The sequence below is a fragment of the Prionailurus bengalensis genome, chromosome F2, assembly GCF_016509475.1.
Source record: "Prionailurus bengalensis isolate Pbe53 chromosome F2, Fcat_Pben_1.1_paternal_pri, whole genome shotgun sequence".
Lineage (NCBI taxonomy): Eukaryota > Metazoa > Chordata > Mammalia > Carnivora > Felidae > Prionailurus > Prionailurus bengalensis.
This window is the reverse complement of record NC_057353.1, coordinates 32,981,343-32,996,295: the sequence shown is the minus strand read 5'-3', so window position 1 is coordinate 32,996,295 and position 14,953 is coordinate 32,981,343. Positions and strand designations below refer to the sequence as shown.

Sequence of the window (14,953 nt, the reverse complement as noted above, 5' to 3'; positions counted from 1 at the left end):
CTCTCTGGAAGATGGTAGGACCTTCTCTTTGCCCTCATGTTCTGAAATATCACAATGAGATGCTTTGATGTGCATCTTTTTTCGTGCATTTTTTCAGGCATTCAGTGGATTCTTTCAACCTGATTAACTAATGTTCTTCAGGTTTTTTCTTAAAAAAAATTTTTTTACATTTATTTATTTTTGAGAGACAGAGCACAAGTGGGGGAGAGGGGCAGAGAGAGGGAGACACAGAATCTGAAGCAGGCTCCAGGCTCTGAGCTGTCAGCACAGAGCCCGATGCGGGGCTCGAACCCACAAACCATGAGATCATGACCTGAGCCAGTCAGATGCTTAACTGACTGCCCCACCCACATGTTCCCTTCAGGTTTTTTTCTAAAAATTTTTTTGATGATCTCCCCTCTTTCTTTCTGTAACCCTATTATTCAGATATTCATCCAGTAATTTTCATATCCTTCCCCTCCTAGTTTCCATATCTATTTTCTTCTTCAATTTTGTCTTCCAATACTGAATTATTTGTGCTATCACATGTTAATTTCTAAAAGCTCTTTTATCTGTCTTCTGAAGACTCATTTTTAGTTTCATGTTCTTATTTCATGAATGCAATATTTTCTCATTCTTTCTGAGTATGTTAATCAGTTTTTTTTTTACTTTTTCTTTTAAAGTTTTATTCTTTCTTCTGCACAATGTTTCATCCAAGTTTTCTTTTTTTCTCCCTTTTTTGATATCTCCTTTTCATGGTAAGTGTTTGCAATTATTGGGTGATGCTTGTCCATTCATTGAACAGTGAGGTATTAAAATATCAAGGGGCAGCTTTGTAAGCAAAGGGATATTGTTTTTGCAGGATGATGTGGTTGACCATTTTCTTGGGTGACGCCTATGCCAGCATCTTTAAATCTTTCTTTTTCCATTCATCAGTTGATGGACATTTAGGCTCTTTCCATAATTTGGCTATTGTTGAGAGTGCTGCTATAAACATTGGGGTACAATGGAGTACTACGTGGCAATGAGAAAGAATGAAATATGGCCCTTTGTAGCAATGTGGATGGAACTGGAGAGTGTTATGCTAAATGAAATAAGCCATACAGAGAAAGACAGATACCATATGTTTTCACTCTTATGTGGATCCTGAGAAACTTGACAGAAACCCATGGGGGAGGGGAAGGAAAAAAAAGAAAAAAAGATGTTAGAGTGGGAGAGAGCCAAAGCATAAGAGACTCTTAAAAACTGAGAACAAACTGAGGGTTGATGGGGGGTGGGAGGGAGGGGTGAGTGGGTGATGGGTATTGAGGAGGGCGCCTTTTGGGATGAGCACTGGGTGTTGTATGGAAACCAATTTGACAATAAATTTCATATATTGAAAAAAAAATCTTTCTTTTTAGGATGCTCATCTCCCTAATTAAAACTTCTGGTGTCTTGCCAATAGTCTGGCAGCTGAGGGGGTAGAATGCTTGGAATTTCTACAGTAGTTGTGTAAACTTTCACTTCTCTCCTTGTCTTCAACTGCACTCAAATTTGTTGTTTACCAGCTTTGGGATCTGCTTTTTAGCTATTCTATAGGTAACTTCTCCAGATTTCTAGTGGGTCAGAGACAGTTGGGAATACAGAAATCTGATTCCTTAACAGACTTGCCGCCATGTATATACCTCCTTTTCCAGAGGAACATGATGTCTTTGATTTTCAGCCTTTTGGGATTTCTGTGGTTAAAATTAGACTTAGATTTCTAGGGTATGTATGCTAACTCAGGTACCTTCTCCATCTGTTGTCCAGTTTCTAAAATTTTGTTCCCATTCTCTTTATGCCTAGAGGTTTTAAAAATTTTTTTAAAATTTTTAGAGATTTTTAAAATCTCTAACTCTTCTAGAGATTTTTTAAAAATCCTACCATTTTAATGCAGTTTTAGGAGAGAACAGAGCTCCATTCATGTATTTAATTCAATATCTGTGACCAGAGACATCACCGGTTTAATCCAGTGTGTAAATGCTAGCAGTAAGGTATTCAGAACAGAAATAGCAGTCACGTTACAGGTGGCAGCAGTCACATCATAACTGGAGCAACGTTTTCCATTTGGAGTACCTCAATCTGGGGTTGACAAACCATGCAATTACCAGACAAGAGAGACGACAATGGTGCAAGATGCAAAACCAAATTACATGGGTAGCAGATGAAAAAATTACTGACATCTGTCTAGGGAAAAGAAGGGCTCAAAGATGCCACGACAAAAGTTTGAATGCACCTAAGTGGCACATCTGTGGGCCAATTATGTTGACTCTCTGTTCAAAGGTTGGGAGTGAGAAAATTATAGCTCTTTTAAAATATTTAATTGGCTGTTACATTCATAGTGGGTTGGACACTAAGCTTGGTTTCAGGGGGCGTAAAACAGATAACCAGACCAAATGAGAGCAAAAGACCTTTTGGTTTGGTGCAGTAGAAGAACTGACCGTAGGAGTCTGAGACGCTAATATCACTAGGGTCCAAGTAAATGACATTAATGTGTGAACTGGCTAAATAAAAATACTAGCTTACTGAAAAGAGTATGCCATGTGTAAACTGATAGCAGTATTGAAAGATACTAACTTTTCAAAAGCAGTTATATATTTTTATATTTATTTGTAATATTATAATTCTTGGATATTAATTAATTAATAATTAATTTATTTTTAAATGTTTATTTATTTGGAGAGAGAGAGGAAGGGAGGGAGGGAGGAGGGGCAGAGAGAGAAAGTAGAGAGAGAATCCCAATCGGGCTCTGCACTACTCACGTGGAGCCGATGTGGGGCCTGAACTCACTAACTGTGAGATCATGACCTGAGTGGAGATCAAGAGTGGGATGCTTAACAGACTGAGCCACCCAGGAGCCCCTTGGATATTAATTTATTTTTAAAAATTCTTTTCCTTTTACCAAACATCTGGGCAGGATGAATTTTCCTGTGGGACCTGGTTTGTGGCCTCTCCAATGCTTAGGTCAAACTCTGGCTATTATCATTGGAATTGTCCCAGCACACTGGCTGGCCATGTATCAGGCATACCACTGAGAATAAAGCTGAATTAAATAATGTCTATTTGCCTTTTCACATCAGAGACTTTATACCTGAAGTTTGATTTTTTTTTTTTTTTACATATAGGTACCTGTGGATTAATTGTGCCCATTATAGATATCCAGTCTCTAGTTTTCCTTCTCACTTCTTTTATCCCTTTTGGTCATTTAACATCACTGTGCAAACCACATATAAATTGTGCCATTCATATGTGGCCATTTATATGGGGCTCTTTTAAAAGAATCATCTAGGAATGAGGCACAGTTGTAGGTTAAATTGATATGTGTTATCTGTTGTTTTCAATTATCTACATAGTCACTACATTCCAAAGTTATGTTAATTGAATTATTCAGTAGAAAAGAATAACATATGCATTATGGATTCATACTATTTGTAGCTTAAAAGTTGGGATTTATGTTTGAGGTCATAATCATTCCTCTAGTTTACATCTGAGGGGTTGAGACCTAGAGAAGTTAAATGACTTGCCAGGTTGTGCCTGGTACATACTACATGTTGGAAAGAGTTAGAAAAGGAAGAGAAGACAGGACCATGTGCTCAGGAAGCTTACAATCTCAAAGAAAGAGACAGGATGCCATACAAATATCTACTAGTCACTATATAGAATACAAAATCAAGTAATGATACTTCATTACAATTAATCCTCATAGCTTAGAAATTCACTACAAAGAAGAAAAAAAATGATACTATGACTCGAATACTGTACAATCTCCATGTTGCGTGGTTTTCCCCATCTTTGGTTCATGATCTTCCATTTCCTGTCAGTATTTTATGCTGGAAACTTTCTTTTTTTTTTCTTCAAAAGTTTTGGGTAATATTTATTTTTTATCTTTGAGAGAGAGAGACAAAGCACGAGCGGGGTAGGGGTAGAGAGTGAGGGAGACAGAATCTGAAGCAGGCTCCAGGCTCTGAGCGGTCAGCACAGAGCCCAATGCAGGGCTCGAACCATGAACTGCAAGATCATGCCCTGAGCCCAAGTGGAATGTTTAACTGACTGAGCCACCCAGGCACCCCTATGCTGGATACTTTCATTATCAAATAACTAAGACTGGGAATGGGAGATGTATGAAAGAGTAATAATGAAGAGTAAATGTTAGTTAGCCAGCAGATAATTAGTTTGCAACAGAGTAAGCATTAAAATGAGTGCTCCCTTAAATTTAGTAAGGAGATATGGAGTATTTTTTAAGAATTTTATCATATTTCTTGCCGTTTTCTATAATCTAATCTTGAGTCTTTCCTTACAAGGAAAGACTTTTCTTTTCATAAAGAAAATATAGAAAGTAATCACCTTATCTCCATTAAATACAAATGCTGTTCAGGAGACAATTGCTAAGTGAATGAAATTACAAATTAAATAATTCCATTTTCTTCCTAACATGTTAAAGTAAGAAAGACATAAATATCAAAAGACTAAGCCTATCATTTTAAAAATAAATGTCTCATGACTGGGAAAGTTTAAACACGTACAAAAATAAGGTGACAGCCTCTCATGAAAAGAAAATGCAAGCTTTGAATTTTGGCGTTACATTTATAGATGATCTCCCAAGAAGATAAGTGAAAGGTATTATTCATTGCAGGAAACTGGAAGGTATAATATGATAGAATAAGGATCACATTTTTCTCTTTGAGGTGATTTATATTTAAATGAGTTCTCCATAATCCTTTAAACTGAAGTGCAAATTGGTTATCAAAGTCCTTTGCTGTAAGGGTTGTTTTACATAATAACGAATTTCACAAAAGTTCCTCAAAGGGAAATATTGATTTAGGCAACATCACAGGATAGTTCAGTCACAGAAACACTTTACATTACTGCCATGGACAGCATATAAAAAAACTTCCTAAAATCTAAATTTCTCTATTAAGAACTGTAGGCAGTGTTTGTTTGTTTGTTTGGTTTTTTTTTTTTTTTTTCAAATAAATGCTCAGTAGTGTGATTACTGGATAATATGGAAGTTCTATTTTTTATCTTTTGAGGACCCTCCATACTGTTTTCCATAGTGGAAAGTTACAATCCTACCCATGGTGCACAAGGGTTCCATTTTTCTCCACATCCTCACCAACACTTGTTGTTTCTTGTCTTTTTGATACTAGTCATTCTAACAAGTGTGATGTAATATTACTTTGTGGTCTCGGTTTGCATTTCCCTGGTGATTAGTGATGCTGAGCATCTTTTCATGCACCTGATGGCCATCTGTTTGTCTTCCTTAGAAAAATGTTCACTCAAATCTTTTGCCCATATCTTTTTATAGTGGAAAATATGCTGATAATAGAAATTTTTAATAAAAACAATTCTGTATTATCTATTTTTTCACATTCATATTGATGAAAATCTGCCACATGCTAGGTATATGGCTCATGTTTTTAAAAAAATGGGTTGCGTGAAAACAGCAGGAAATGTTCTTTGCAGTCATATGCTTGTGTTAGTACCAATGCCAAACAGCTCTAATTACCGAGCCTTTACTCTGTGCTAATTACTGTGCCATATAAGTTACATGTGATATTTTATTTGTTTCTCACAAAGTGAGGTGGGGATTATTATCTTCATTCTATAAAGGAGAAGGCCCAGTCACTGGCATGTGAGAATCTGAACCAGAGTTTATATCTCTCATTCCTTATGCTATACCACCAACTCACATCTGGCTTCTTTTCATTCTTGAGTCCTATATGGCTCATTGGCAGGAGGTAAAAGCTCTGGTCGTCACCCCAGTGGTACGGTGAATGAATAGGCAGGTTCCTCTTTGCTGTAGCTCAGGGGCTCCAGGGTCCCCACCAGTTCTCATCAATTAAGAGTAATCCAGGTAGCGTCACGTCAGTGAGATCCTGGGACCAGGCCCTGAGTGGAACCTGAGATTGAAACTACAAATGGGAAGGGCACTGGATTCACTCACGAGACCTGGGTTTGAGACCTAGGTCTATCACTCACTAGTTCGGTGACTATGGAAAAATCAATTTACCTCCCTGAATCTTTGTATTTTTGTCTCTGAAATGAGGAGGCTGGATTTGACCCATGGCGTTCAAAACTATATTTTTTATTTTTTAAAAAGTGAAGCTCTTTTAGAATATGAAGCCTTATGTTGAATCCCAATATTTAAAATAGATGCAGGTAGAACAAGGGCTGAATTTAGAGGAAGCAAGAATTCATCTACCTCCCGGGCCTCCTTCTAACCTTCATCTTATCTCCAGGGAGCCTCTGAGGCATGTGAGGCCTTGCAGAACACGATGTGCACTCGCTCATCTCCAACTTTATCCCAGTTCTCATATTCTGTGATTTAAAAAATATCTGTAACCACATGACAAGGGCATTAGAATTGTATTAGAATACAAATAGGGTCAAGGCTGATAATTTAAAGGAGAGGGGAACATTAAGTTATAAGAGATATAATCAAATGACTTGGCCGCGGGTGGTCAGGGACATGCTCTTGATTTTGAGGATCCTGAAACTGGGTACTGAAGTTTTGCAGGGTTGTAGCAACGCAGGAGCTGGGCTTTATGATCACTGTTTTTGAAATCTGTTATATTTCTGCAGTTTGTTTATTTAAATATGAATATTATTTTAGTCTGACAGTGTTATTCCATTAATTGATTTTATTTTCTTAAAGTTGCTTGATATTGAGATATTAACTTGTAATTATGATATAATTATTATTATTACTATCAAAATATTTTTTCTTTTTAAAAAATATGAATTTTAGACAAATTGGTTCATGTTCTCCAAACAGTAAAAACTTAGATTGCATTGTTGCGACTCTTGGCTCAAAGACTTTATTCACATATCTGTATTAAACTGTTAAACTCAGCCAGTGTCCCCCCGGCCCTGAGCTGTCCCTGTGATTGACAGTGTTTCACTCGTTTAATTCCGACGTGTCTATGGCCACAGATCCTTTTCACTTACCTGCCTCCGCCTTCTGCTGCTTCTCAATTTTCTCCAGGCGCCCTAGCAAGGAGTCAATTTTCGTTTTGATCTGGGTTAATTCTTTCTTGATTGTCTGTAACTCATCTGACTTCACTGGAAAGGGGAAAAGGGAAAGAAAGCAATAGAACGTCAAATGTACCACGACTCATGGAAAACACAAGTCACAGACACCCAGTGTTTTCTCAAGACTATGTCAAATCACATAGGATAGTTTTCAGTCTCATTGGTTTCTTGTTACTTCCAGTGATCCTAGAGTACCAGATGACATTGGGAATTACAGTGATTTTCAGTGACGTGAGCATTTGATATACTAGCATTTCATCTTTTCACTGATAGTTAGGCAAAGGGACAGAGTAACCCAGAAACAGCTTATCAAATAACTAAATGATACTAAACTCAGTTTTGGCAAGTAGTAGAGTTAATCTGCACTGTCAAATGGATTCAGCTTGAAGAATGATAAAATCATGACAGGTATGTTAATACTGCTTTGAGATCTATGTTGTAATACATATTTGAGAGGTCAATGACATTTTTAAATCTAGTTCCCTGGTATTCTATTGAGACCAGGATATAATACTTATCCTCTAAAGAAATGTTAGATGCTAGAGAACTCTAACAGAACTCTTGCCACTTCATCTACTCTTTTTTTTTTTTTTAAAGTGAGGTAATGGGTTGTACATGCCCCCTTTTAAGCCATGGGGCTGGAAGGAAGGAGATTCACTAAAGTTCCCACTGGTATTTAGCATGGTTTCAAAGAAAAACAAGTGGGGGGGCTCTGGGGGGCTCAGTCGGTTAAGCGTCCACTTTAGTTCAGGTCATGATCTCACGGTTAGAGAGTTCAAGCTCTGCGTCAGGCTCTGTGCTGACGGCTCAGAGCCTGGAGTCTGCTTCGGATTCTGTGTGTTCCTCTTTCTCTGCCCCTCCGCTGCTCGTGCTCTGTCTCTCTCTGTCTCTCTCTCAAAAAATAAACATTGAAACAATTTTAAAAAAAACAAAGAAAGACAAGTAGGACTAACACAAGATTGGCAACCTTTCATTTTACCAAGTAAGATGTTAACAACAACAAACATCCTACTATCAACCTAATAATTATTTTGTAAAGAAAGGGCTTAAGAAAAGGACAATCTCCTATGTAAAGGACAATCGTTTCAATAAATATATTTATGTTTATGAAAAATTAATTGCAGCACTGTTCTTATTTTCTCCTTTTTCTGAGAATCATTGGAAAATTTGCCACGAACCCACAAGAACCAGAGTATTAAAGATTTCAAAGCTATCACTACAGAACATCTACATCTGCCTATGAACTTTCAGTAGGTGGGTTTTCAGGTAGCCATGCCTCAGCAAAGATGCTTCAAGATCTGGGGCACAGATCTTGATTTCAGCCTATTAATTCTTCTCTGTCACTTTTGCTTTCAAGTTTATGATGATCTCAGCTTGGATATTTCCGAGAAATTTTGGAAGAAACTGAGTGTTTAGTTTAATTCTTTAGTCTCCAGGAAAAAATTATAATTAATAAAAACTAAATGCAATCTATGCTTGCTTGGAATGGAGATATTTGTCAACTAAGATATATGAGATAATATACATGATAACTTATGCACCAATATACATTAATTGCTCAAAGGAAGAACAGATCATTTCCAATATAAAAATGAGAGAACATTTTCTATTATAAAATCAGACATTTTTTATAAAAAGAAGCTTTTTATTTATGATGTAAAGTAGTTTGCAAAATAAAAACTGCAAGAATCCAGGACCCTGTGGAGTGTTCCTATTATAAAGAACCAAACTGAAAGTAGAACACAGTTTAAAATAGAGAATTGCTCCTTATGTCAATTATTTCAGAGACATCAAAGTACCATTGTGGAACTGCAGCTAAATTTGAAAAACATCATCTGTCACAATTGCAAATTGATTCCACTTTGAAGAATGATTTTTATTTCCTTTGATGGAAGCATGTCATGTAGTTTTACTTAAACCTATCAAATTTAATAGAAAATATTTTATCTTATAGCATTAGATTTCAGTGCAGCAGAAATGGGACTGTGGCTGGAAACTAATAGAATAGATGTTTTAGTAAGTAGAGCCACTTCTCAGCTCAGAAATGCAGTTGACTAATTTTAATTTATTTATCTCCTTAAAAAATAAACAAAAACCCCACCAATGCCCCATTTTTTAGAAACTACATTACAAGCCACTAGAAATCTAGGCTCACCAAGTAGGAACTTACCAGTGTCCAGAGAGTCAAGGCTGGCTTTAAGTCTAGACTCAAGTCTAGCACTGTAGGAACCCCTTTTAAGATCAAAGCCAGTCCATTATAAAAATTGAGTTTAATTAGTCCATGGTATTTAAGCTTAGAGGTAATAAGGATGTAATCTGGACAAGTTCTGTTTGCTTTTTCCTGTCTTTACCAGGAAATGCTGAACACTTCCAGCCTGTGCAAGTTGCCTGGCTTCAATCTTGGAATGGCTGGCAGCAAAGGATCCTCAAGGCCTTGAAAAGCAAGGCTTCAAAATCGTTTTGGCTGCTTCTTGAGCAACTGGGAAAGCTGTTTTCTTATTGCATTTCAGTGCTATCCTTGGAAGAAGTCTGCCACTTACCTGGCCTAGTTGGTTACAGTCCTGTTTCTACCTTTCTTCAGTTGGATTCACAATCTATAGATTGGGTGTGGTTCTGTGCTAATGTGTCGGTTTTAGGATGGATGAGCCTGAGATGAGCCACCTCTATACCTCATGCAATTCCCTCTCAAACTCTTCTCTGCCTTTTTTACTTGGGGGGTGGGGTGGGCATGGGGCTCCTGTTAACTATTTCTCTGCTGCACCGCAGATTACATTAATCCCCTACTCCATCAAAATAGATGCATATTTTACAAGTATAGATTTCTAAACTTAAAAATTTTAAAATCTCTGCAACTTAGGTTTCTGATACTTTTCCAAAAAATAAAAATGAGTTCAGAATTAAGGGTCCAAAGTATTCCAGTTCATTTTCATTTCTTTTCACATCTTTTTCACCCTGTTCATTTTCTGCACACTCTCAATTGGGCTTCTGCCTTCAATTTGCCCAGTCTACTGCATAGTGCCTTCATAGTGATAGTTATAAGTCATAAGCCTTTCCTACGGAACACTTCTACAGTGTCCCCATTTCTATAGGAAAAAGGCCAGAAACCCACACACATGTGCACAAACGCTATAAACTGGTATTCAGGGTCTGCTCCAAAGTATATTTCCAGCTATAGATTCCATTTCCTCTCAAAGCAAACTCTTCACTTGAACAGATAATCTTAGTGCTTACTCAAATAGTGCATGGGACCAGATAGACTCTAGTTCACCTCTATGTCCCTTTGGGAAGTCACTCGTAATCACTAGGATTCAGGTTCAACATCTGCAATTTCCATTCTCTACTTTAGAGGCTTGTCATAAAAACCCAATGAGGTAATTCATATAAAGCACTTAGCACCATGCCCAGAACATCATCAAGCCCAGTAAATGGTAGTAGCAGAAGATACTATTTCTATGACTATTATTATTATTGCTATTATTATTATTTATATGTTTATCCCAGCAAAGACTCTATCCTGCAAATATATCTATTAAAATCCTATATGCCTTTTAGGGCTTCATTTAAGTCTTGCCTCTCCTGTGGATTCTTCTTTGAGTAATCCTCTGGAGGGTGCATCTTTCGTCTATAATTTATTTAGTGACATCTCATAATTACCGCTAGACACATACTGTGTATTGATTTTTACTTAGTATGTACACTTTTCATATTAAATTGTGAGCTTCTTGAGAGTAAAGGCCTGATTAGACACTGAAGAATTTCAGGAGTCATGCTTTTGAGTATTTTCTGTGTTTTAATAAATTCCTTCTTCTCTTATTGACTGATGAAGCTCCTGATGCATACCATGAGGTCCTGGGCTTTGAAGTCTGTTCTCCATAATTAGAAAATGTATTAACAGGTTTCAGAAGAGATTGTAAATTATGTTAGTACCTACTGAAAACTTTGTCTTTTCATCATTAACCAGAACCATAAAAAATTATTCAGACTGCAGATTAAGAAATTATTTTGATCTCTGACAAGGCAACATTTGAAAAAGAAGAAATTTTAGACAGCTGTTTGAAGAAGACATATTAATGGATTTATCACATCATAGGCTCTCAACAACCAAACTGTCTTGAATGGAGAGAAAGCATCCAATTCCTTCTTTTTCTTCCTTCCTTCCTTCCTTCCTTCCTTCCTTCTTCCCTCCTTCATTTCCTTCCTTTCTCTTTCTCTATTTCTTTTTTTCCCTTTTCTCTTTCTTTTGCTTTTTTCCTTGCATGTTTAAAAGAATTTAACCCAGTGTCTTACACATGGGAAGAAATTAGCAAATTCCAGAAAATTTGTAGGTATGTGTATAAGTAGGTAGGGTCGCTGGATGCAATTTCAACCTAAACAACAAATCTTATTTAAAGCTTTGTGTATGTGCCAGACAATAAATTGGAATTGAATGTCTAATGGGGAGATTGCAAGAAGTGCAAGAAGAAAATTAGCGTGGAAACATACTGTTTCTTAATCAGAAGCACTATGATAAAAGAATAAGCACACATAACTTTGGCAACCACACTTTTGCATTCTTCCCTAATTCCACCTTAATTCTTCGAAATGCATAATCCTCATTTTCAAAGATACATTGTATAGACCATAGTGTCTTTATTTTTAGGTAGAGTATTAGATTGTGAGAGTCAGGAGTATTTTTTATTAAGAATAATGCAGAATACTTTTAATCAACTTGCTGTTACGTAACTGTTATGCAAAAGCAACCCAATGTAGACAAGTTAGGGGCTTGGGAAAATTGGAGCCAATTACTAAAGGTTATGAATTTTACAATTTAAACTTTATTGATTTGAGAATTTGAGAAAATTGCTTTACTTCCCAATCAGCTCCAAATTACCTTCCCTTGACTCTTTCTAATTAATTTAGGCTTGCCTTTCTAATTAATTTAGGCTCTACTAACAACTGTTCATTGTTTCTTGAATGTATCTTGTGTTTTTAGACATCTATAGCTATGTTTTTGTTGTTTTTATTTGTCTTCCCTACATTCTCATCTCCTCTACCTGGTAAATGCCATTTAATTTTTAAATCCTCAGCTCAAATGTTTCCTAGAGAGTAAAGTCATTATCAAACTTGATCCTCTTCTTTAATAAACTCATCCTCTTTCTTCAGATGACACTTTAAATGATCTGTTCTTTAAAAAAAAATCTCTCTTGCTAGGGTGCCTGGGTGGCTCAGTGGGTTAAGCATCCGACATCTGCTCAGGTCATTATCTTGTGGTTTGTGAGTTCAAGCCCCACGTTGGGCTCTGTACTGACAGATCAGAGCCTGATCTGCTTTGGATTCTATGTCTCCTTCTCTCTCTACCCCTCCCCTGTTCATACTCTGCCCCCCCCAAATAAACAAACATTAAAAAAATTAAAAATCTCTCTCCTTGACAAAAACAGGAACTGCTCTCATTTTTTTTTTAATTTTTTTTTCAACGTTTATTTATTTTTGGGACAGAGAGAGACAGAGCATGAACGGGGAAGGGGCAGAGAGAGAGGGAGACACAGGATCGGAAACAGGCTCCAGGCTCTGAGCCATCAGCCCAGAGCCCGACGCGGGGCTCGAACTCACAGACTGCGAGATCATGACCTGGCTGAAGTCGGACGCTTAACCGACTGCGCCACCCAGGCGCCCCGAACTGCTCTCATTTTTGACTCAAGTGTTGAACACATTTATTCAACAATATTCATGAAGATCTGTTATTGTCTGGTTCGCTCCCAAGAGCTGGGGATATATTCATAAACAAGAGACAGAAGTCCCTGAAATGATGGAACTTCCATCAGCAGTGGAAGAAGACAACAAACAAATACATTTTATTTGTTTATGAATATAAGATGCATACAAGGGGGCGCCTGGGTGGCTCAGTTGGTTGAGCGTCCGGCTTCAGCTCAGGCCATGATCTCGTGGTCTGTGAGTTTGAGCGCCGCATCGGGCTCTGGGCTGATGGCTCAGAGCCTGGAGCCTACTTCCGATTCTGTGTCTCCCTCTCTCTCTGCCCCTCCTCCGTTTATGCTCTGTCTCTCTCTGCCTCAAAAATAAATAAATGTTAAAAAAATTTTTTTTTAAAAAAAGATGCATACGAGAAGTTAGGGAAGACCTGGCTAGGGAGTAAGTACATTTAAAATTGTTAATTTTTTAAATTTGCATATAAGTAACATACATTGTTATATTAGTTTCAGGTGTACAATATAATGATTCAAGAATTTTATACAGTACTCAATGCTCATCATGACAAGTGTACTCTTAGTCCCCTTTATCTATTCCACCCATCCCCCCATCCACCTCCACTCTGGTGACCATCAGTGTGTTCTTTGTATTTAAGAATTTTGTTTGTTTGTTTTGGGGTGCCTGGGTGGCTCAGTTGGTTGAGCTTCCGACTTCGGCTCAGGTCATGATCATTAAAAAAAAAAAGAATTTTTTGTTTTGTTTTGTTTTTGTTTGTCTCTCTTTTTCTTTGTTCATTTTGTGGTACAGCCCCTCCCTAAGAAATGTGGTGAAAACCTCAAGACAAGGGAAAGCAACCTGGCTATGTGGGCAGGTGTGACCTTCCTCAGGACTCTGTAACATAGACTGTATGTTCAGACTGTATGTTACCATATACGGGAGACAAAGGAACAGAAATTATATAAAAGGCAACCCTCTGCTGAGCTTTGGGTTCAGCCTTTTGGGTCTTAGCCCACTGAGCTTGTACTGGCACGAATAAAGCTTCTTCCTGGAAAGAAAAGCATCGGTGTCTCGACTCTCTGTGTTTGACTCACTGCTACATTTCGTGGGGGCTCACCTGGGAGGTGGGGATGGTGTTTCACCTCCCTTGTCGCTGGGGTGTGAATCTCAGGTCACCAGGAGAGGTGACCTCACCTGTCTCCAGCAGACCGCTCAATCAGTAGGAGACTAGCCACCCCTGGCATGCTGGGGCGAGGTCCCCAGATGAACAAAGGAACCTGGTGAGGCCCAGGAACCAGATCAGGGAGTACCACCCATCAGACTGGTAAGAATCTGGGTTTGTTTTGGTAGACCTGCCCCTAAGAGGCAGAAGGGGAGCCTGATCATCTCCCAGAGCTGCCTGAGTAGTTCCATAAGAAATGAAACCACAACTCTAAGGTGCTGGGAGCTGGGCAGTGGGTTGAAGTCACTGTGTGACTGTGTGTGAATGAGACAGATGAAAGATTTTGACCTGACCAATGGGATGAAGCTAGTGTTGAGTCCCGATCCATGGTTCCATGGTGACCTCATATGGCTTAGGGCAGCGTCACACTTCCTCTGGGGTCCCTGATCCGGGTCAGGGCTTGATACTGAACCCACTAATGCTAACAAGTGCCTGAAATATCTCTGAGAGGAGAGCAGCCGGAAATGGACAAAGGGAGTGTGTGTCCTCTCCAAATTAGTCCCTCCCTTCTCCCTTTTCCCTCTCTTGTGTATGAAAGTTGCCTGTTAGGGGGAGGAAATGGGTGGAAAACAGAGTAAACTGACTCCCCTAGAGTGTATGTTGAGGAATTTCAAAAAGGGATATTCAGGAGATTAGGGTGTGAAATTAATTCCTAGAAAGCTCCGGAAATTCTGTGAAATTGATTGACCATCATTTGGGGTGGGCTGGCCCTCTGAGGGCTCACTTGATAAAGAACTAGTTAAGTGCTCAGAGTCATTGTGGGGGATCCAGGCCACCCCACCCAATTTCCTTACATTGGTTGTTGGCAAGACCTGGTCCTATTCCACCTACCTTGGCTAAAAGTCTGTATTGAAGAGAACTGTAAAGTTATGATGGCTCATGTCATGGCTTCCTCCAAATGCCGGCCCAAAACTGAAAAACCATACTGTTGGGAGAGACTATGAGGGGACCCCACTGCCATATGCCCCACTGTACCCCTCATTGCCACCTGAGCCTCCAGCTGCCCTGGCGGCCAAAACC

General features: G+C 38.5%; 1 protein-coding gene across 7 annotated transcripts in view; it reads right to left on the bottom strand.

Annotated features, from left to right (window-relative positions):
- Positions 1 to 14,953, bottom strand: part of RALYL (RALY RNA binding protein like) — a 724,524-nt gene that overhangs the window by 47,045 nt on the left and 662,526 nt on the right. For all 7 annotated transcript variants that reach the window (XM_043601289.1, XM_043601284.1, XM_043601288.1 and 4 more), the window contains one exon: positions 6,946 to 7,059. In XM_043601289.1, coding sequence (XP_043457224.1) covers positions 6,946 to 7,059 — 114 coding nt within the window. The remainder of the gene's footprint in view (positions 1 to 6,945; positions 7,060 to 14,953) is intronic.